This window comes from Xiphophorus maculatus, chromosome 20 (assembly GCF_002775205.1).
Source record: "Xiphophorus maculatus strain JP 163 A chromosome 20, X_maculatus-5.0-male, whole genome shotgun sequence".
NCBI classification, from domain to species: domain Eukaryota; kingdom Metazoa; phylum Chordata; class Actinopteri; order Cyprinodontiformes; family Poeciliidae; genus Xiphophorus; species Xiphophorus maculatus.
In genome coordinates, this window is record NC_036462.1 from 32,771,146 (window position 1) to 32,794,725 (window position 23,580).

At 41.1% G+C, this 23,580-nt stretch overlaps 1 protein-coding gene across 1 annotated transcript in view; it reads right to left on the bottom strand.

Annotated features, from left to right (window-relative positions):
* Positions 1-9,597: 9,597 nt before the first annotated feature.
* wnt4 (Wnt family member 4) overlaps positions 9,598-23,580 on the bottom strand; it is a 38,309-nt gene continuing 24,326 nt past the window's right edge. Inside the window, exons 2-6 of the mRNA XM_023353472.1 lie at positions 16,520-16,601; positions 14,232-14,385; positions 13,868-13,999; positions 13,550-13,692; positions 9,598-12,868 (exon numbers count right to left, since the gene is read on the bottom strand). Of these exons, the coding sequence (XP_023209240.1) occupies positions 12,398-12,868; positions 13,550-13,692; positions 13,868-13,999; positions 14,232-14,385; positions 16,520-16,601 (982 nt within the window). The 3' untranslated portion in view covers positions 9,598-12,397. The remainder of the gene's footprint in view (positions 12,869-13,549; positions 13,693-13,867; positions 14,000-14,231; positions 14,386-16,519; positions 16,602-23,580) is intronic.

Genomic DNA, 23,580 nt, shown 5'->3' on the forward strand with positions numbered 1-23,580 from the left:
CCATGGGTCCTATGTCTTTTTTTGTGTTGAGGATCCATGAAAGATAATTAGTTTTAAAAATATTTTTGTCAGGAATTGTTTGTTTCTGGGACCACATTACTGCCCTAGAAGTTATTTCTAGAACAGTAACATAACTAGAACAATGATTTGATCATATTAAATCATTGTTCTACAGAGACTGGACCTTATTTGGTCCAATCTCTGTAGTCTTATCTCATTTGCTCCAATAAGGTCCAATTTGATTGGACCTTATCTAAGGTGTAATAATGAAAATATTTATGTTTTTTGTAAGCAAGAAGTATTTTCCACCTTAATTTCTTACTTCCGTACAGCTTTGATGAGCCTGTCATGCTGCTGTTATCCAGAAGGTGGCAGTGCCCACTTAGCTTTCATTTTACCCTCAGTGAAAGACAATTGAAGCCCAACATGTTTGTACTGCTACAGGAGAGAAGCAGATTTGAACAGATAAAGGTTTAATTTGTTTTGTGTGTAACACATTTAGCATGAAAAGTCAGTTTCTTATTGCTTCATAGAATCAGTACCAACACTGACAGGTTGGACCATAATGCAGGCATTTGAAGCTCCAACTGTACTAAGTTAACCATCTCGAAATGAAATTGAAACTGCATTTTGTAGTTACTATTTTTTTGTCATTTGGAAATTGAAACATGTAAATGTGACAAAAACAAAATAAATTGTTAAGGAAGCAAATACTTTGTACAACATGTAGTTAAAAACAAAATCAAAGAGGCTGACTTAGTCAGTCCAACTTAATTTATTTTTGTCCTGCCAATTCACAACAAATATTGTGTCAAGGATGTTTGCAAGGGGGGGGGGAAAGCTGTATGCAGTGTTAGAATATGTTAACAGGACAACTATTAGTTGTGTGTCCTGCATGTTGTAGGAGTTTCCCTGCTGTTCCCCCCAGTTGCTGCAAAAGAGAGGATGCAATCATTTGATTCAGCTATGAGGAAACATCTAAAACATGCAGGACAATGGGCCTTTCTGAAACATCCAATTTATCAAGGTTAGTCATCGTCTCACCGCATGCTAAATATATTACACAAATTTATAAACTAAACAAAATCCTCCTAAGACTAGAATTTAATTATGGTTGCCAAAAAACCTGATGCATTACTGCCACCAAGCTGTTCTATCCTCCAATCATTACCATTTTTAATTACATCTGATCTTGTTATAAGAAACTTGAAGTTGGAAACAAAGATCTGTACTAAATACTGAGTTCTATTTTTCTACCGAATCAAATACTAATTTCATTATGCATTAAAAAGCAAATGAATTATTTAAAAATGATACGATGTGATTATCGGGATTTTTACCCCCAATATTTTGTTAGTAACAGGTGAGTACAGAACGACAGGCCGTTTGTCCGGCAGTTCCAGTCGTTGCCCTCATGGGTTGTTTGAACAGAAACAGTCGCCACCAGTTTGTGGCTGTAATGCTAACGCTGAGAGATAAAGATCAGCCTCTTACATTTTATATAGATGTCCTCGAATGGCGATGAATGGGGGATCCATCCCAGCCTCGGTGACCCGTTCCGCCCAGCTGGGAGGCTCCCTCATCCACCCCTGTGAGGCGTTCACGCATTCCCTGCGTTTCTGGAGTGCTGTCTGTCAGCGCCTCCTTCCACTACAGAGCCGCTGACAGCCATTAATTATGGCACAGCGTGAACGAAGGCCATTCCTCTTTGCTGAAACATTAGTGCTCAGACACAGATGCTTCTGCATTCGGCCGTAGAGCGACGCCACCTGGCCTCTGTCGGTCTTCGTCGAGTTTGACGAATGAGTCTAAATGTTTTTTGGGGGTTTTTTTGGTTTTCTTTCTGTTCTCTAGAGTCATTTGATCACAGTTTGAATGCACACACACACACTATGCTGGCAGGTAGCTGAGGGTTACGGTGCTACACCCTCTTTTGAGAGACAATTTTATGATGATTTGCACAGATACTGAGTTGTGATGAAAGGCATGCTGAGGATTTTAGCTTTTTATCTGAGCTGGGCAGTAAATCACCGGTTAGACAGCTCAGCTGTTTACAATGTGAGGTCTTCTGTGTGTTTTTGTCTATGTTACCATGGAAATAAGTCTGTATTTCTGGCTAAAACTGGGAGACGCCACTTGCCTAGCTATGATGTTTCACAATGTTTTCTTCTTTTTTTTTTACCTCCACCCAGAACACAATGTGGTTTTCAAGAAGATGTTAACTCAGTGGATTGGAGGTTTAACCATTGTTTTTTTTTAACCTCACCTTTCATTAATAGTTTAGGAATAAAGTGGCATCATGTGAAGCGCCGTCCTCTCTGACCCCTGAGCGGTGTGGGCTTCCTCACCTGCGCTGTCCGTGGATGGTTGAGATCTCATTGCCAGGTGTACCGATTACCTACATCTCTCATGACAATGTGAGCACCTGTTTTCTGCCAAGCAGCTTACTGTACAACAAGTACACATGCGGGGTCATAAAAATCGACTTTTGTGTTGAGTACGCCAGAATGTACGGCTGAGTATGCGGGGACCTTTACTGTTACCAGACTTAAAATTTTACTTTTGAGTCTGCGTCGAGTTCACGTCGAGTTCACGTCGAGTTCACGCGGACTGCTACAGAGTGAAGTTCATCTGAGTATCTGGGGAAGCCTTAATGTGAGCACATAATCCTTCAGATGTCCACCAGACGCATCTGTCCAAAGGTCAATCTTCACTGCATTCTCAGTTGGAAACGGCATTCACATCGAACAGTTCTGAATACAACACCAAGCCGGGGGTAATAAGGGATTATCTTATCTTAATGTTGAGAGTTGCCGCAAACAGTTGCAAGGATGCGCAGCATTTGTGTGTTGGCTTCCCAGGTGGAAAAGAAACGGGGCTAGGCGCGCAACTAGCTCATCAAACTTGCTGGTATCCAGTCAGATTGTGGGAAATTAAGAATTTTGCCATGAGAAGTGCAGGCAGTCGGTACACTCGACTATGAATTTGCCACCGTCCATGGATGTTGTGCTCAGAGTCTGTGGAAGCCTTAACATACCATCCCCATAATGAAGCCTGTTGGTCTCAGTGCCGCAGTCCTGTGGTGATCCTGTAGATCAGCAGGAACAGAGAAGCTGATCAAAATTGACCGGATAATGGACGGAGCTAAATTCAAAGCAATTCTGGAAGACGACCTGTTAGAGAGACTCAAAGTCTAGACCTAAAACCAAATGAATCTGGGGCAAGACGTTGAGACTATAGCTCCAAACAGAGGAGAGCTCAATATAAATCTTACTCTTCCATCCATCTATCCATTTTCTTACACGTTTCTCCTCAGTGGGTGCTGGTGCCTATCTGCAGCGGTCAACAGGCAAAAAGCAGGATTCACCATGGACGGACTGCCAGTCCAGCACAGAATCTACGTTTTAATTTTATAAAACATTTTCCTCCCATGTCACATTTATGAGCTACATAAGACACTGTCAGTAAGATCCATAGCCAAGGGAAAGCTTCCTGACGTATTCAGATCAGTAATCGGGCTCTGTGATTGGAGAACGTGCCTGGCAGCCAGGTGGCCGTCCCACCAGGTTAAAGTCGGTCGCTGGAACATTTATTTTGACACGGGAGGTTGCTGTTGCCTCACCGATACATGTAACACACACACACATGGTCTAGCCTCAGCCTGGTCCAGGTGCTAAGGGAAAGTTTCTGGCAGCTCAGTTGCTGACAGACGCATGCTTGCACAGAAAGCATGCGTCTGTGGAGAGGGCAGCGCATCGTTCTCCTCCATACCAGCATGCAGAACCGCAGCTACGGCAGCCAAAGCCCCCATCAGCAGCATGATCTACCATCTGGGGTTGAGTGTGTGGGTGAGAGGAGTTGTCACTTTCTCTTCACCTAAATCCTCCCTCCTTCCCTCTCCCCGATCCATTCTTATCTGATCTGTCCACGCTTGTATAAACTGTTGTCTGAAAGGCATCAAATAAGTGTTTGGAATTCAGCTGTATCAGAAACGCTCTAAAGCTGCACAGATACAGTTGTTGGGAGCAGCATTTAGTGGTAATGTAATAGTTGTGGGACGCACTGCAGTTGGCAGCATCAACAAAAAATGCTGCCGGAGCTTTTAGATCTCGTTTATTTTACTGTGGATTGTGTTGTTTTTATCACCATAACAAAAAGCTTTTAATGTTTAACAAGGTAACGGCTGAGAGGTGAACAAGCACTAAAGCACTGCTGTCATGGTGGTTCTGTGCTGGGGAGTTGGGTTCATTTCACCTTTACAGCCTCAGTAGGCACTTCACAAGATGTAGAAGGAAGCTCTATTGGATCCAGTTTTTTTCCTCTATTCATCTGTCAAAGTAGCGTGGCCTTTACCTTCCTACGCAGCCTGGCTCAGTTCTCATCTCCCTTCATTGCTCTGTCTGGAATTTCTCTCATTGAGCTGTGTTTGTCCGGTGGAAATTCGACCTGGCCAATCAGCGCACGGCAGGAGAAGTCGCGAGCGAAGACGATGACTTCCTGCGCTGTTTTAGACGTGTAGTTTTAACTGTGGCTGTCGCGGCCTCCTATGTTCCAAAAACCAAAAAATTCCAACAAAGGCCGTGGGTAGTAACAGGCGGTTTGACTTGCATTCACTTCCGACTTGATTGTTTTGAAGAAAAAAATAAAAATCTTTATTTCTTGTAAAAAAAGAAAAAAATAGCGACAAAATAATTACTAAAAATATCTTACAACTTAGTGGAAAACTAAAGTAAACTTAAATTGATGTTTCAAGTACAAAAAATCATTTACAAAACCTCCCGTCCACACCAGACATTTACCAAACAATAGACCTCCAGCAAGCACCCAGTGTGTTCTTAACTACTCAAATTAATGGGAGGGTCTAACAATTACCAACGTAATCTAAATAATTCCAAATATAAAAATTAATTACTAATTTTGGTTCTAAACTAACTTAAATATATTCTAACTGCCCTAAGAAGAAAACTAAATTGGTAGAAATTACAATCCACAAAATTTAGCATAAATGGCCACAACAGTGGCAGTGGAGGAAGCTGTTCAGTCTATGTTGTCCAAGCCACAAATTATTGAGCAATTTTCATTGTGTGCATCCCATTCGGCAGAGGAGAGGACAAAGGTGAAAGTTGTTCTTGCCAGAATTACCACGACTTTTACTAGTTCAAGTCAAGCTGGTTCCTCCGTAGCAGCGGCTCACCTCCTTGGGTCTCATCCACGGCAGTGTTTACAAAACTAGGCTTAGAAACCAATCCAGATCATCTTCCTTCTGACATGCTTGTTGATTTAGTCAAATTGCTGACTATGCTTGAATATGTACGCCATTATTTCTTCCACTATGTCATAAACAGAGTTTCTCCTTACATCAGAGCAGAATTAGAAATGTTCCAAAGTCTGGATGCTGACCAGTTTTTTCGCAGGTGATAGGCTACATGGCAGGGCATTTCCTCCATCGTTACTAATGATTAAACATGTACCTTTGCCATAATGCAATATTTTATTCCATTGTATGAAATAGATGGACATTAATCTTCTTACCTTGTAAAAAGTGTTTGTGAGTACACAGAGCTGCCGGTTCTTCACCGTGTTATCATCGCCGTCTTCTGCTCTCATAAAAGGTGAACAATAAAATAACAAGTTTGGTTTGCAGCCTTGTCCGTTTGTTCACCTAATAATTACTCTCACAGTGACATTAACTGAATTAAAGCTAACTGTCTGTTCACTGACCAGCTTTCCATTCTTTTGACATCCATCATGGCAGAGTGAGCCACTTTCTGAAGAGCGTGACAAAAGGTCAATACTGAGACTGAATTATGCATCACTGGACAATGTTTACCAATGACCATGCTTCTGAAGAAAATAAATATTACTGTATTTTATGTAACTGTATCAGAGTAAACAGGTAAACAGAAATGCCTGGTAGACTTTTCAAATTTGTATTTTTTCCAGTTTTTTTCCTCTACTTCATATTTATGTACCACTTCCACCTTTATCACTTAAAATCCCAATAGACTTTATTAAATATAAACATAACATAATAAACTTTGTAGGTGCAAAGTAACTAAATGCACGGAAGCTTAAGTCGTAGGCCTACGAATGGGATTTATTACAAGAAAGAAAGCTTCAGTGTGAGAGGATGAAGTTTTATCTTTGTGCAGAGTTCCGGTTCAGCCACCGTTTTAGATGTCAAGATAAAAAAAACAGTGTGGAGCGGAGATCCAATAAAGTGTTGTGTGCTCATGTGACGTCATGCTGTGCCACGGCGGCTCTGCATCTTATACAACGGAGCAAAAAACTGAAGACACAAGGGATGAGAGGGAGCAGAAGGTATGGTGTGTGTGTGGAGGGGGGAGAGGGGGGAGGCTAAGAGAAAAAGAATCGCCACTGTCATCACAAACAAGAACCATCTGTCTCATTTGTGTAACTTGTTTTCTTTTAATATGAGAAGTATGCTGGAGAGATCTGGGAGTTTGGGAGAGCGCTGGGAGGGCCAGGCTCGGAGCTAAAGCCGGCCTTCTCCTGGGTTCTCTGGGTGACTGGCATTAATATCCAGGCAACCCACACGGCTAACCCTGCAGACTCGCTACACACACCGGCCCAGACGCAGAGACGGCCCTGGGAAGTCTGCAAACCGGAGTATCAAGCAGATATGTGAAGCGAAATCAGCTTCAAGATGAACGTCGAGTTAGATTTCTGATTTTAATGAGACAAAATCTTTGCCCGCTTACATCTTATAACTTTACTCGCTGCTGGAAAAGTACAGAAAATAATCAGTGTTGCAATGCATGATGAAAACCTGTGTTTGATACTATTTGATCTTTTAAAGTAGCTCAGCATTAGAGAGACTGAGAGGATTAAACCTCTGGTCACATGTACATCCCACTGGGACCCGGAACATTCTGGAGGGACTATACAGTTAGGCTCAAAATTATCTATATACCTATCACATTTATTTTTTCTTTAGTTGAATTAAAATAATTTTAATTCAACTAAAGAATTTAGTTGCTAATATTCAGGTGGGCATCAATCAAATTTTAATTTCAATTTTCAAGTATTAGTATTGACACAAAAAAATTGTTGATTTTTAGTTAGATTTTTACTAAAATACAGAACATCAAAAATGATTTACAACCTTCTCAAAAATTAATGGAAAAATCTAAGCATTTCTTGGAAGGCCTCCCTACCATCATCCTAACTTTTTGACCTTACTTTTTAGACACATTTTATCATATCAACTTTTAGTATTGACTTTAAGCTTTACAAATATCTTTTACAACATCAAGATAAACAACAACACACAAATACACCTGTGCTGTACCCATTCATCTGTCCTGCATGTTTTTGGACCTGGAACAACAGAAATGTGAAAGAGTTTCACATCATTAATGGTTGTCTAATGATGCTCCATCAGTTCTGTAACAAAGAATATTTCAGTGGAATACATATTTCTCGTGCGACGTTTCCAGAAAGGCAGCACTGTCCCTCCCCTACCTGTTACTGTGTAGTGCGGTAGATGAAAAATGCTATGGCATGTACTGTAGTTCCTGGAACTTTGTAACTGACAGCCATCTTGGTAGGCAGTTGCTATGACAACAATAAACAAGTCACAAGCTTAGAACTAGCTCGTGCCTTATTCCTATGTAACGTATAAACAATTTAAGTACATTATGGCTGTTACTCAATTATAATTTTTGAGTACTCTACCCACCTCAGTGCAATACTAAGATAAATATCAGCAATATTTACTGGAGTACTTTCTACTGAACTAGCAAAATTAGCTTAGCTAATGTGTCTTTTATCTGCAAGCTTAGATAGACATATAGTTACCACATGTACTTACTCTGACAGTCACCAGAACTTTGTCATTCACATGAAGAGTTCGTACATCATACAAAGCCTTTGAAACACAGATTCCATGCGTCCATGGATTTCAGGCCATGAAGCTCCTCCATGGTGTACGGACTCTTCGTGTCCACTAAGCAGTGAACTGTCACAGTAGGAGATCAGAGGCAGCTTACCCACATCGTCTGACATGTTTCCATTCTCTGTCTCATATGGGTCAATCCCAAAAGCAATGATGTTGTTGAAATATCTTTCTCTCGCACATTAGTGAACACTGCCCATGTATTTTCTTTATGTTGGTCTCAAAGCCATGGGTCAGCGTTGCGCTGCACTTGCCTATCAAGATGCCGTGGATCACTTCCAGTTCAGACTTGTGGGAACAATGTGTAGGTCCTTCTGTCAAGGGAGAGAGAAGCGCCGTAGCATTTTTCATCTACCGCACTGCACAGTAACAGGTAGGGGAGGGACAGTGCTGGCCTTCTTGATATGTCACACCAAAACAACGACACGATGGAACATTTGAGCAGTTTTGAAAACCACAACCATTTGTTTTATTTGCACTTTATTAACTCACGCATAGACACACAGCCTGACTGCCAGTCTCTTGTCTTAGGCACAAACCACAATCCGCATGAGAACTCCCTGACTGACTGTACCCCTGCACGTCTCACAGAGGGAGCGTACGGACACATAAGCCAGCAGACATTCCCAATCAGCGCGGCTCCCCGCCACCCACTGCACCCAGGCCATGGCAGCGGTTTAATGAAGGACAGATCCCAGCCATCCCAAAACCACAAATGGCTGGAGTTGCACTCTCTGCAGAGGGGGAATCCAACTGGAACCACTGTAAGTCAAAGATATTGAAAGAGAAAGAACAAGAAGGCCAGAGTGGGGAGAGCTGGGGGGCAGTATGATATTAATAGGACAGAAAGAGGAACAAAGTTTGTGCCATGTGGTCCGCATTTCGCTGTAATCCATGATCTAGCCCGGCGTTCTGCTCTCCCCTCGTAGCCCCCTGCTCTGCCTCAGTCAAGTGGTCTCTGAAACCCAAGAGGCCAGTTCGGTTCTTCCCAAACCCGGACAGCCGCAGTCCCAGTGCTGCAGAAAACACATCCATCTCCTATTGATATACTGTCTGTGCTGATACTGTATACGGCACATAAATAATGTTTATAGGTGTCACGGGGTGCAGGGAAAGACCTCGGGGTGTAATGCAGCACACACACAAACACCCCCCCCACATACACACACACACGCACTCAAAATGCTGCACAAAGCAAACTGTGGTCACATAATAATACAGCTGAAGACACGGGAAATGGACGATTTTATTGAAATATGTGAATGTCTGTCAGCAGTGTGTGGGCGTATGTGTGTGTGTGTGTGTCCTTGTTTTTCATACATTGTAAGGACCATTTTCCTAAGACATACTACATTGTGGGGACCCACTGCTCCTTATGCCCAAAGCTAGAGTCCCATAAGAAGTGCTGTTTTTGGGTTCGGGGTTAGGGTTAGGCTGTAGAAATGAATATAAAATAAATGGAAGTTGATGCAAAGACCTTGTGAAGGTATGAAGACATACTATATGTGTGCGGGGGTGTGTGTGTGTGTGTGTGTGTGTGTGTGTGTGTGTGTGTGTGTGTGTGCGTTTGTCTTGTGGTGAAACGCAATCTCTCATGTTTCTCATGGTTTCCCACTTTTTTCTTTAATATTTAATATTTATCATTCATACACACACTTACCTACACACACAAACACCATATAATCTTTGTTTTATTAAAAAAAATGACAACACTGAACTTAAAAACATCATATTTCATTATCAGCATACATTCATAGGCAGTATGGTCTTCTTCAGTGTCTTTACAGATTGACAGTTTATCTTTATGATATAAACACGTTATAGGGAAGCTTGGCTTTATGGTGGAGGTACAGGAAGTCCTGACAGTGGCATTGATAACTTTATGTGTGTGTGTGTGTGTGTGTGAGAGTGAGTGCAATAGATGTACAGAAGGTAAGCGAATGTAAGTTTGAATACTCGTTGCTGTGTGCCGAGGGTTCTATGTGCGCTTGGAGAGAAAGTGCTTCAGTCATACTCAGAACATGCCCTCTGGATGACCCCTTTGGGTGTGAATATGTGTGTGTTTGTCTTTGGAGAGTTGGCTGGTACATGCATGTTATTCATGTTTGTATGAAGCAAACTTAACATTCTGACAGATGGCAACTAACGTCAACATCACTCCGAAAGAACACAAAAGGAATAATAGCAAGTCATTACAAATCTATTCTGGTAAATGTTTAGACAGAAGCTTTCAGGTGTCCTGGACAGTCATGGCTGGATGCAGGTGTTGTTCTGTGGCGTCGTTTACTGCGTGTTAGTGGTGTAGCAAGACGGCCGGGTCAGAACAATGGACTACATTGCAAGTATGAGGCAAGATGTTAGCTCATTTTTAGGAAAAACTTGGAATCCCCACTCTTTTATGGCAGTTCCATCAGGCCAACTTGTGGGTTTTATTGACTTTATTATTGAAGTCAGACTGAGAAAAGAGGGAGAGCAAAAGGAGACGGTTGTAGCTCTCATGCTTGTGCAAAAGAGGACAAGAATCAGATGTTGGTTGGAGTAGCAGCCATGCTGCACAATTTTCCCAGAGCATTTCTGACACTATTTGGTCTTTGGTAGTGCAAGTGCTAAATCAGCACTTGGTCCATCTGCCCTGCTTAATGGCCAGAGAACACATACTCAGGTTCACAGCCAGAGATTTTCTTACGACATTGGGCAGTGTGAACCCAACTTTGGTTTGACACTTACGGGACTCTACAAAGCAGATGCCAACTTTCATCTCTTTCTTATATCTAAATAGATACTAATAAAACACTTTCTTCAATGCTTTACCAACAAACCTTTGGGCCAGCATTGTTACAAGTCTTTGTTTTTAAATCTCTTAACAAAAGGAGGCAACTCAAGTAGCATTTTTTTTCTTACTTCTAAATAAGAGTCTCAGATAAGTAGCTGTGTTTCCATTAACCATAAAATTTAACACAACTGGGATTGCGAAAGTAAATTAATGGAAACAAAACAATAAGAAAACCTCATGTTTGTCAATGAAAAGTGTTTGCACCAGACTGAGGGTTTTTTTGGCTCTATCCAAATTTGTGTACTTCACAAAACTGTAAAAGAAACACTTTTTTGTATTGTTCGGATCATTTCAGTTTATACTCAGCAGTTTGTATTTTTAGCCAATGCACAGCTGGCTCTCCCAGAGCTCTCAAAGTATCACACAGTTCATTAAAAGTTGATTTTGGCATTCAAACAAGTTGAATCCGTAGCTATTCTATAAAATCGCCAACTACAATTTTGCAAAACACAGCTTATGTAGACGCTCCCAAGTATAAGGGGTTTGCTGCTCCGCCTGAATAAGACGTCTCCTCTGATGGCTGAACTATGAATATATTTCTTATCAGTGTGTACATCCGTCACCACCTTAATTTTTAATTACTTATTGTGTGAGCAGACTCATTCATGTGTGATTTTAATTGCATTTCCCACCTACTGGAAATAAATGTTTTCTTACAATTATGTTAACATTAGCAGAATATCAATGTTTGAGCACATTTCTAATGGAAATACAGCTGCAGGTACAGATGGTCTGTCCTTAAGCTCTCATCTTCATATCCAGAAACCTGCCTTATAAACTGACACTAATTTTACTCAGGCCAGAAACATTATAGTGTTTTAACGTGTGCAAGATTTCTTGGCATGACCTCTTGCTACACCCCTACTGTGTATGCATGTATATTAGATTTGTTCGATACCCATCACCTGCCAGTGCTATGAAACAAACCAGAAGGAGACGAAAGTGGCTTTTTCCTCTCCATTATTATCATTATATTCATCATCCTCATCGGAGGAAGAACCCAGTTGGCGTGTCAACGTCAGCGTATTTCAGTGGCCAGTTAGGGACTCATGCACACTGAGAAACCCACAGAAGATCCACAGAAGGTTTGTGTTTCTCTGTGTTGTGCGGGTGCGTCCTCTGACAGACTTGCCGACTCCCTTTTTTCACATCCGGCTCTCCAAATGAGTCCTGGAAGCAGCAGCAACATCATCAAGCACAGTGGGCCGGCAACCCTCCTTCTGATCCCCAACCCCACCTCCACCCTCGACTGTACAGTCGCAGTTCCAAATTTGTCACTTCTTGTCCCAACTTATCTCCTTCTGTGTCCATCATCTGTCAATCTCCTCAGTCTCAACAAATAAGTTAGAGAATATAAAAATAAAAGGCATCAATGACAAACCAAATGTGAGCATGAGGGAGACAGGAAGAGAATGGATGTTCTTTTATATAAAAAAAAATTTGACTCTGTTACTGGAAGTAGCCATTACTACAGCAGGATATATTTGCGTGATGATGATTGACCTGAAAGAATCATTGCCCATTGCTGTTTTAGGAGGGTGGGATGGTTTTAAAGCAGAAGAAGAGGGAGTTTCATGGAACTCCTTGCTCCCTCTGGACCGTCACTGAGGAGCCGTCTATCAACGTGGCCCTCTCTGCAGATTGCATCACCGGCAAGTGTGAATCTCCACCATTTTGCGGCACTGTTTGCATTTCACGTAACAGCACCAGTGGAACTTACAACTACACCTGTCCACCACTTCCACTTCCTGCGTCTGGAAGCCTCGGCCGCAGCACATCAGCTCACAGCCATCGATGGCCTTGGACGTTCTGTTACACTGGCGTCCCACCGTGCCCAACATACCCGGTGTACGTGGGTCATGGTCACAGAAATCTGGACTGGGCTCCAGGTAGACCAGATCTTCATCTGTGTGAGGTTTGAACTGGGAATTGCGAGGCACCAGGACTTTGGTAGATCCCACCTTGCGCTGCTCCACCTCTGTGGCGCCGTCAAATTTCTCCTTGATGATGTTGCCCACCTTGCGGAATGGTGGCATGGCTTTCCAACAGGTCTTCACCTCACAGGAACCTGACACGCCATGGCATTTGCATTCCACTCGCATGTGGGACAAAATGGCCTGAAGAGATATCACAACCATTGTCATTCTCTGAACACCAACACCCGACAGGTGTAACATTATATCACTAACAGACTGATCATCTTGATAAAACGTAATGATGAAGATGACAGACATGAACCAACAAACTTGGACATGGCATTTGGGCTTTTCTCAAACTAAGAAGGAATTGACTGTCCTAAAAATGTCCCCAAATGGGGATGGACAACTCCAGTCCTCAAGCACCTGTGTCCTAATCATGAAATTACTTGAATTGGGTGTGTTATAGCACAGAGGCATCTAATTGTTGCAGACCCTCTAGGACTGGAATCTCTGTCCTAAAACATAAATTAGACTGAAATTCAAGATTAAGGTCAGACTTACATGAATGTTTAACTCAACAAACCCCATTTTTCCTCAAGTGGAAGCTTGTTTTGGAACTTTGAGGATTTTTTCTTGTTAGCAGAAAAGTTTCTATTGACTTGTTACTTCCTGTGGATTTGGTAGTAACTATAACTGAACAGGAAGCGAACTAGAAGTAAAACCACACCTTTTAATCTGATCATCTATAACTCAATTATCTCATCAATCCTGAGTCTTGATGGCAATTGAAATTAAATTTGAGCAAAGCAATGCGAGTTTATTTGCAGATTTTAGCCACAAGGCAATTCAGTTCTCGTAGAGAACTGAGCAGTGAGCTACCTTTCTCCCAGCTTCGTTGTTGTGGAGGTTCATGAGAGCGCGGCTGGAGGACTGGCCTTTACCCCTCTCTCTCACATCCACAAAAGACTGCGAGAAGGCCACTCCGTATGCGATGTTATCACTGCAGCCTGACCATTGGAAACCTTTAAAAACGCATAAACATGTACAGGAAGTGGTTATTACCGTTATGACGGAGTTGGCTTTATAAGGTCAAAATGAGTTATTTAAAGTGTCACATTATTACATCTTATTTTCAAGAGTAAATGGGGTTGGCCTTTCTGTTCCCTTTCCATGTGTGAAAGCGCTGCAGAGACCTACCCTCTGGACTGACTCCATGCACATTGTGGTCACAGCCACATTTTTCCAGCTCTCCACTGCTGCAGGCCCTTGTGACCGCAAATGCCACACTGGCTGCTGAGATGGCATACACAAAGGCTGCCTCACGGGTGCCTAACACACGTAGGAAAACACAGACACATTTTGTATAAATGAAAAGAGCTTCTTGCTCTGAATGGTGCAGCCTAAACAGGGAACACACTCAGAATTAGAATGAAGCCAAATGCAAAGTAGTTTTGACTTTTGACCTAAAATACATGAAGATTGTGACTGATTAGAGCATAAAAGCGCTGACTGATGCTGTTAGTGGTGTTCCTTCAGGACTTGCTGCCGTGCACAACCCTACCTTGGGTCACTACTTTGCCAAACACAGGCATGGTTTCCAGAGTGGAACAGTTCCATCGACGGTTGCGAAACTGGAACTGACACTCGTCTATGGCCAACTGTGCTCCACGGCGGACCGCATCCATCACCTCCACACTGCGCTTACAGATCTGCACCTGAAGCACAAGCACAGTGGACATGTTACGGTCATAACATGACCTAACTATTTGAACGGACTCCTTACCATTGTCATTTGAGGTGTGGAAAAAAGAAAGTGGGGACAGTTTGAAGTTTAGTCACCAGTTCCCCTGCAGCTCTGAGCGGCATTAAACGCATAAAGAACCACAGGTATGAAATGATCTTCAAATTTTAAGACTTTCAAGCAAGTGATAACTTTATGAAGCAGGAAATCAAGTTGTTTTTAGAGACTGCTCTGCGCATACTTAACTGGGACCTTATTTGTGTTGTTTTTTGTTTGTTTTTTATATATATTGTTTGTTTTGTGGTGAACTTTTGTGATAAATGTATTTTTTATTTTGTAATAGGCTCCTTTTAAATAAAAAATGCCTTTTATTATATTATTATTCTCTTTTTTTGAAAGAAGCTTGATAAGATGTCTGTATTGCATTGTAATATATTGTATTTATATTGACGCAGATAAAAACTAGCCTTTATGGCTAACTCTGGCATATTATGTGATGTGCATTGTTCCTTTTTGAAATAAATGAACAACAACCCTAAAAAGCTGTAGATAATTATCCATGAGTCATAGCAAAACTGTAACTTGCTAATGCTAGCCTAGCACTTTGACCTATAAAATCTTAATAACATGTCATCAACAGGGGCAAAGTGTAACTTCTTTGAAGACTGTAGCTATCTTGAGTCAGATATTTGTTTAGAAACCAAAGTTAATCCTAATGTTAGAACAGAATATCTGCTGCTATTGAGTAAAACTGATACGGTGGGTCTAGAACATCACTGATGAGCGATTTAAAATCTCCACAAGTCCTCTTGACAATTCTTAAATTCTTAAGGCTGGTAACAAAGACAATATTATTTTTGATCAAAACATTGTTAATATTTAGACAAATCAGCATTTTAGAGCTGTCAATAGAACAGGTTCAATTCTGCTGTTTGGCCAACAGCAAAGGGCAAAGTCGATATAAAAAATTCATGGCACTCAAGTCTGTGAAGTAGTACACAATAGGTAATAGTATACCAAAAGTTTGTTGACAATTTGCTCTTCATTGTCAATGAGTTGGTTTGACTGTAGAGTTAGGTGGTACCGAAAGACATGAAGAAGCTTAAACATAATAATATTCAGCTTGTCTTGCCCTGTGACGGACTGGCCACTTGTCCACGATAAACTTTGCTTCTTATGCATTAACCGCAGGAGCTAACCCAAAACCCGAACAGCTCCTATGTTCTACTATAGGAGCCATTCTATGACTCCTATGACTTGCATATAGAAAACGGATGACGTGACCCTAAATCATCACTGACTGTTGAAACCTCGCTCTGGGCTTCAAGTAACATGGATTCTATGTCTCTCCAGAGCTGACATTAATCTCTGGAACCTTAATGTCAAAATGAAACACATCTGAAAATAGTACTTTGGACCAATGAGCAACAGTCCAGTTCTTTTTCTACTTAACCCAATTGAGACACTTTGGCCGTTACCGCTGGTTCAGAAGTGCTGTGACTCAAGGCATGCAACATTTGTATCCTGTGTGTAGGAGCTGTCTATGTGTAGTGGCTCTTAATGTTACGAAGTGGCTGCGGTTGTCCCTGTTGCTGGTGCACCTTTTCCTACTAAACTTTTTCCTACCACTCAGCTTTCTATGAATATGCTTGGATGCAGCATCAGGGAGTGTCACAACCAGTTTCCAAAGTTTAACTTTTTCACAATATTAAAATTTTCTGAGACACTATTTCACTCTATGTGTAATGAATGCATGCATATTGGTTTTATAAAAAAGGCTTTTTATGTACCTGTACCTAACTTTATTTTGAATAACTTTGATGGAGTACTGGACTGGGACTTGGTATTCGCTGATACCTATTTTTTCTTGACTCTTCTGTAGCAACAAACATCTTGATCTGGGCAACTCTATTTGACAGTACCCTGAATTAGAACATGCTTTTTCCTAAATCTCAAAACTCACTGCTGTAACTCAGCTAAGACTTTTTTTTCCTTGCACAAGGCGAGGAATTCTGTGTGTAACTCTGAAACCCTTCTCTTGTGGGTTAGAGAAGGGTTTCAGACCCTTACTCAGACCCCCTTACTGTCGGTCCTTCCATTGAGTGTACCTGTCTTTGGATAAGGCCTCGTAACCTTTCACACGTCTCCTCGTCCCTGATGCTCCCCACTGATGACAGCTTGGCGAGATACCTGACAAAAGAGCACAGCAATGAAATCTCATCAACACCTTTTTGAAGTTCTGTTTTTTGCAGGACTGTCAACAGTATCCCATTAACAAATGCAATTATTCTGGAAAGCTTAATGCATTGATATTACATAAAGCAGATTAATTGAATCAACTATTTTGACCTAAAAGCCTCTTCTAGGAGGGTATGGAGTAGGAGCAACATCACCTTTTGTGTGTCGAGCCCATTACGCGTTCTTGTACTGCGGTCATCAATGCAGACTTGCACGCACAAATGAAAATATGACCAAGGAGAGTCTAAGTGGTGTGCTGAGCAGCAAATTCTGTTTGAAAAAAACACCCTGATGGATGTTTGGATAAAACCGAGGTAGCCTGTAGATACTGAAGCGATGAGATATCCTTCCACCACAGAACAAGCAGTTTGTAAATTAACATTTAACACAAAATCATTTGGTTTAAACCTTCCTGAATTTTCAAAAAATTGTCAATTTTTTTTAAAACATGCATATTTACAGTTAAGCATAATGATTAATCTGATATTTAAAAAAATAATTGATTGCCATCCCAAAGAACAGCACAGTAGAAAAAAGAACAATGCCTTAATCTGATTGCAGTCGCTGGAACAAACAAGTCAATATCTCACCATTTGAATTTGGTTATCAGTCACCTTAAAATCTCCACAAAACTTGATATATTCATTTGTGAATATATCGAATGATATATTTGATATAAACAGTATATCATCAAATATATATTTCCCACTTTGACTGGAGGTTCCCTGGTCAAAGTGGGAGACGCCACCGAGAGTGATGGAGAACGAAACCGCCAAGAATGAGACTGCTCAAAAGGTGATGGCTAACCAACCGGACATTGTGATGCTGAACAAAGCAGAAAAGAGGGCAGTAGTGATAGATGCAGAAGAAGGAACACAAGCAGCTAGAGAAATTTCAAGGTCTCAAAGAGGAAACAGAGGCGTTGTGGAGAGGCAGGGCCTCAGCTGGAGCAGTGGCTCCCAATCCGGGGGAGTGGAGACAGATTCCAGGAACAAACCGCTGGGATCTCGGTCTCGAAGACAGGGCTAGCTTTTGTGTTGATATGGGAATGTTTTGGATGGATGTCTGGTTGTGAGTGGCTTATCACACACAGCACCTCCAGGCCAGACAGGTCTGATATGCTGCCAACGGACACACTCACACACAATAGAAGAAGATGTGTGAGAAAATGACACTGGTCAGAATAACCTGATCCTCCCACCTTCACCTCAGGCTCATATCTGAAGTCCCAGCTGCACCTCACAGAAATAGGCCTTCTCATAACCCTCAGATTATGTAGCGTCTGCACCGCTCCATGGCCAGCAACGGCCTTTAAACGCGTGTTGAGTCTAGAAGTTATTTTACTAAAACAAAAGAATGTAATCAATCCAAATTTTCAACAAGGATTCAATTGCCATTTTTCTCAAGATAAACACCTGCGCCTTTAAAGAGCCCACTTCACAAGGGGCTGGATTGTCGTTAATTGTCGCAGTGACGCGCTGCCACACTGTAGCTCTAATAATGGTTCCCATTCTTTTGAAGGGGGACTGAAAGTGCTTCATTCATTCTGAATGTTAAAAACAGAGTTGTTTATATGAACAGAAGGAGCAGATAAATGGCTTACATATTTTGTAGGTAAAAATCTGAAAAGTGTGCTCTGCGTATATATTTAACCTCCATGAGTCAGTACTGTCGTAGCATACAATGGACCTTTAGTTAGTTACAGCTGCAACTCTTGAGGTACAGTGTCTCTACAAACTTTGGTCTGAAAAGACTGAAAGTTTTGCTTGTTTTTCTTCACTATGCCAAACCTTTTTGCATCTGTGAACATCCATTTTCAAGTCTTGCCACAGATTCTCAACTGGACTAAGGCCTGGACTTTGACTAGACATGAATATGCCGTGGTCTAAACTGGTTTAGGGTTGTTGTCCTGGTGAGGTTAACCTCCACAGCCAGTCTCCAGTGTTTTGCAGCTTGTTTTTAATTATTCTGTACCTTGACATGTTTCATCACTTCTCATTTTTACCATCAGCATGATAATTACTCACACCAGTCGTAATTAGTCCAGTTTAATAAAACTAGATTGTTTGCAAGAAAGTCCAGTTCATCTGGGGAGGTGTGAATGCGTAATCGAACTCTGATGTGAACCAAAATAGGGAATTCTGGTCCGCCTACAAACCTAGATCTGGGTTTAGTTAAAGTGAACTCTGGACCAGGGAAAAAACAATGACTGAACCCTGAGGCTACTTTGGTATACAACAAATAGTATACCAAAATACTTTGTTGTGAAGAATTTGTATTTTCTAAAATCTATCATCATGTTTTTTTCAAAAACTTTATTCAGTTTTCAATAAACTTTATTTATTCATAAATTCAGAAATTTGTAGAAATTTGGCATTTGTCAGTCGGTGTGTGTGGGCGTGTGTGTGTGTGTGTGTGTGTGTGTGTGGCAGGAATCTTTAATTTCTATTTTGCTGGGTTTTTTCCCCCAAATCTTTTTATTAGAATCTTCTGCTATACAGACATACAAAAAAACAAAACATGAAAAATTAAAAAATAGATAAAAATGAGTTAACATACAGTACAATCCCTGCCCCGACCCCAAAACACACACACACACACACACACACACACACACCCACACACACACCCACAACCCCAGGGCTCACTCCATCTGCACAAATAGAAAAGAAAAATTAAGTTTACATGTCAAAGTGTTTGACAAGATGTAGAAAGGGAAGCCAAATATCTTTAAAGTCTTCAAGCTTTCCTTTTGTTACAGTTTTTCAGTCAATTCTTTACAGTCAGTTTTTCCAGGTTGTTGCTCAATAGTTTGATCCATTCATTTATCTTTGGTCTTTCTGTGTTCCTCCACTTCAGAGCAATCAAATGTTTAGCCTGCAAGAAGCAAGAACTCACAAGCTTCTTTCTCTTTGTAAGTCCTTTAAATCCATCTGGAAAAAAGTGCAGCAAGCAAAGTTTACTGTCCATTGGCACATCCTGTTCAATCAAGCGAGAAATGAACATGATAACCTCCTTCCAGAACGTTTGAAGCTCCAGACATTGCCACATACAATGGAAAAGAGTACCCTAATCTATATTACATTTGACATACACATCAGGAATGTTTGAATTGAAATGGTGAAGTTTTACAGGAGTGATCTACGTTCTAAATAACCATTTGTATTGTAATAATCTAAACCTTGTGTCAATAGTTTGTGTTGGAGCCAATAGACATGAGTTATTCCATTCATCCTCAGGGATTTCTGTTTGCAGATCAGTTTTCCATGCTTGTAAATATGAGAGACTATGTTCTTTCAAAGCTAAAAGTAAAATATTGTAACATTTGTAAATTAGCCCTCTACTCTGATGATGGTGAACGGCTATATCCTCTGTGGCAATTTTGCTGTTTTTAAATAACGGTCCTACCAAGGACTGGGTTTGCAAATTAGCATGTGGCTAGAAAACATGTGCACAAAACAACAGTTGTTTTATTTTTAACATGTAACATTGTGTAATGTGCTTTTGAATTGATTTGAAAAGCAGGAAGTGGACTAAAGTGGGTAAATACAACCAAAACAAACGCGCAAGTCTTTTGCTAGGAGGAGAAATGGCTCATCGTCGTCTTTTGCCGAAGACAAAAGTGAAATCCTGATTCTCCTGAGTGGAGTCAGAAACACTCCGTTCTGACCCCAATCCATTTTTGTTTACATTTCATTAAGAAGAAAGTTGTGTGTGTCTTCTTAAGAGGTTTTTGTGTTGTTTCCTTCAGTGGTTCTTGGTGCAGAGCGTCCCCACGGGCAAGGAGGAACAGGTATTTCAAAGGATTTAGTTCATTTGACACAGTTCAGTGTGAAAGAGAACCGCAGGAGCTGAAAATGTAACTAATGTTGCAATTTAAGTCTGCTGGACTACCAGGTGTGAAAACACCCTCAGACTGTTCCACAGTAACTGCAGCTGACACTCAGTCTGTTTGAGGTTCTGTAAAGTGAGTTCCACAAGGCACAGAAAGAACAAAGTTGTAAATCAAAATGCACGTTGTGAAAAGCAAGACAATTGACTTTTTGGACCATTATTCTTTACAGACATGGATCTGCTTAGCGTTTCTCCAACTTGTTTTATGAGTTTGCGGTTATGAGTTTCCAAGACCACACATACCTCCGTAAATCCCTGTTAAATGTTTGTCCATTTAAATCAAGGCCTGGCACACAGGAGACTGAAGAGGCCTTTCTGTCTGTCAGACTGTTTGCATAACTCAAATAGAATCCAAAGTCTTTTTTCTATATGTGCTTTATACCATGTAGTGTAATCAATACTGCAAAGCGAATGAGAAACATCATAATGATTATTAATATTATGTCTTAAGTAACTTCTTAAATCTGATGAGTTTAGGGGAGAATTTTTACATCAAACTTTTGCATTATTTTCTCTCTTTTTTTAACCACTGTATTGTAATAAAGATTCCTCCTATGGGTACCAACGTCTTTCTTCTCTCACCCTCTCAGTATTTCAGATAGACCCCCCCCACACCCCTTCCTTTGTCTCTTTGAAGGTCTTGTTTTCTCTTCTCGTCCAGACAGGGTCCGTATTAAACACTCATCGCTGTGATAACCTTGTTCTCTGCCACTCCACCACATCTCAGCCACATTGGCTCTTCCCTCCAAGCTGACCTCACCATCTCAGAACGTTCAAGCCACACCAGCTTCTTGCCTACAGCGTTCTTCAGGATTCCGTCTCACGTGAATGATGTAAAGTTCGGAGAAAATGCAACATGGCCATTCAGACTGCAGACGCTTTGAAAACGACTGGATACAAATCCAATTTCCACATACAGAAGCGGCTCAGATTGGATTTTTTTTTTTGCGGGGGGTGAAAAGTTCAGACTGCTGCGTGAGAATGTAACACAAGACAACCATAGGAAAACTTAGATGCAACGTTCATTAAAAATGTCTTTTTTTATTGGCTGAAACTGTCACCATGTCGTGACAGTTTGGTATGAGACGGATAATCTGTGAAAAAAATCGAGCTCTTCTGCTTTCCTCCAGTGCTAACTAAAAGCAACCAATCAGAGCTAGCAGGAGGGTCTTAGCGCTGTCAATCACCATCGCATGCACCTCCTCTGGTTACCTACAACTTTTGTAGGTAACCAGAAGTAACCAGAAGGCTAAAGCTAGTTAGCATGGCGGTGGATAAACCGTTTTTCCGTAGCATTAGCACGTTGAACAGCGAGTACGCAAGGTAGACTGACAGGGATAAGCCCCTCCTCCTGGCTCCTGATTGGTTGCTTTTGGTGCATTTCTTCTGATGGCAATAGCAGCTCAGGAGAGGAGGTGGAGGAGATTGATCTTTTCACAGATTATCTGTCTCATATTATACAGTCATGACAAGGTGACAGTTTTAACAAATATGTAAAAATCCATATATTTTTTAAGAGTTACATGCTGCAGCTTTAAGGTTCTAGTCATGCGGTGGAGCCATTGGGATGAGGATAAAGAAAGAAGAGAGTGAGGAAAATGTGTACAAATGGAAATGGGCTATTGAACAAAAGTTCATTTGGCCAAACCGTCTTTCATCAGGTGGAAAAAAACATTTAGCAGGACGGCTTTGTTTGCTAAAGTCAATCAACTTCATGCTACAGCTGCCTGATGATTGCGGTGACTAATTCATCTGACACACATACTTTTATCAAATGCCTGAGTGCAGCTGAATAAGTGTGGCTTCTAGAAACTGGAACTGGGAAGTTAAAGGTCCGACCTCCGTTTCCTGTCATCACAGGTACACAGACACAGAACCTCAGCAGCTTCAGGACATAACATCAGTACAAATGCTCTTTTCTGCAACCGCCTTATGAAACATATTGGTGCCACAAGTCATCAACTACGAAAGGTTTCAATCACTAAAACTCATTAATGAACACTTCTGTAAATTCAATTGGAGGAATTGTAAACTGTTGTTGCCGGGTGGGTGACCTGTGTTTCTCTTTCTATTCATATTGGATCTGGTCCAAACCCAGACTGCTGCAGCTGCTCTGATTCGCTCCAGCGCGGTTTCATAACGTTCATCAAAGCCATGTGTGATGCTTGATGCCTTTTTGTTCTGCCGCCTTGGATATGGAGACGTCGTTAAGGTACAGATGCAAATCTCTCGGTGCCTAACGATTTGATTCTGAATTTTAGGGCTATGATCAAATTCAGAAACAACTTTCCAGTTCAAAGGACCAAGAGGTTCTGTTTAAATTATGTGACTGACAAGAGAAGAAGACATTGTAAACAAATAGATCATTTATTTTAAAAAAATCCAGACTGTATCAAATTCCATCAGTTTAGGTTTCCTCATCAAAAACATGCCTGGGGTTTTTGATATCAAGGATATTTGAGAAATTCTTGAATCTCCATAGCAACCACTAAGCTGTGCAAAATGTCTGCGTGGACCTAGCACCACCTCACAGAACAGCCTCCCCCACTCAGCTCCTTCAGACTAGCCAGCAGCAATTAGCAAGCACCTGGTGGAACTGCAGATCTATTAAGCTCATTATAGGAGCTGCTTCTCAGTGAAACGCTGGTGAAATTGTTCCTAAAGGGTTAACAGAGGAGCCATGTTGTGATGACTTACTGAAGGCGGAGCTTCAGAAAGAGCAGGAGTTTTAAAGTGACAGAGACCCAATTTCAATGGGTTACATTGCAAAGTAAAAAATTCTTTAAGCCATATTTAATATACAGTATATAGCATGTTTATAACAACTGAAGGTAACATAGTTAATTGGTTGTGCTATAAAATGACACCATATTGCCCCTGTAAATTACTACATTAGGTTAGCTTAGCGTATTTGTGAGCTTGCCTCTTTATTATTAAATTGAATATAATTTCAGATTTTTGTGTAACTTTTCTTCAGGTTAACTTAGAAAGTGAGCTATTATATTTACAGGTTAATTTTCTAAACTACAGAAAAGTA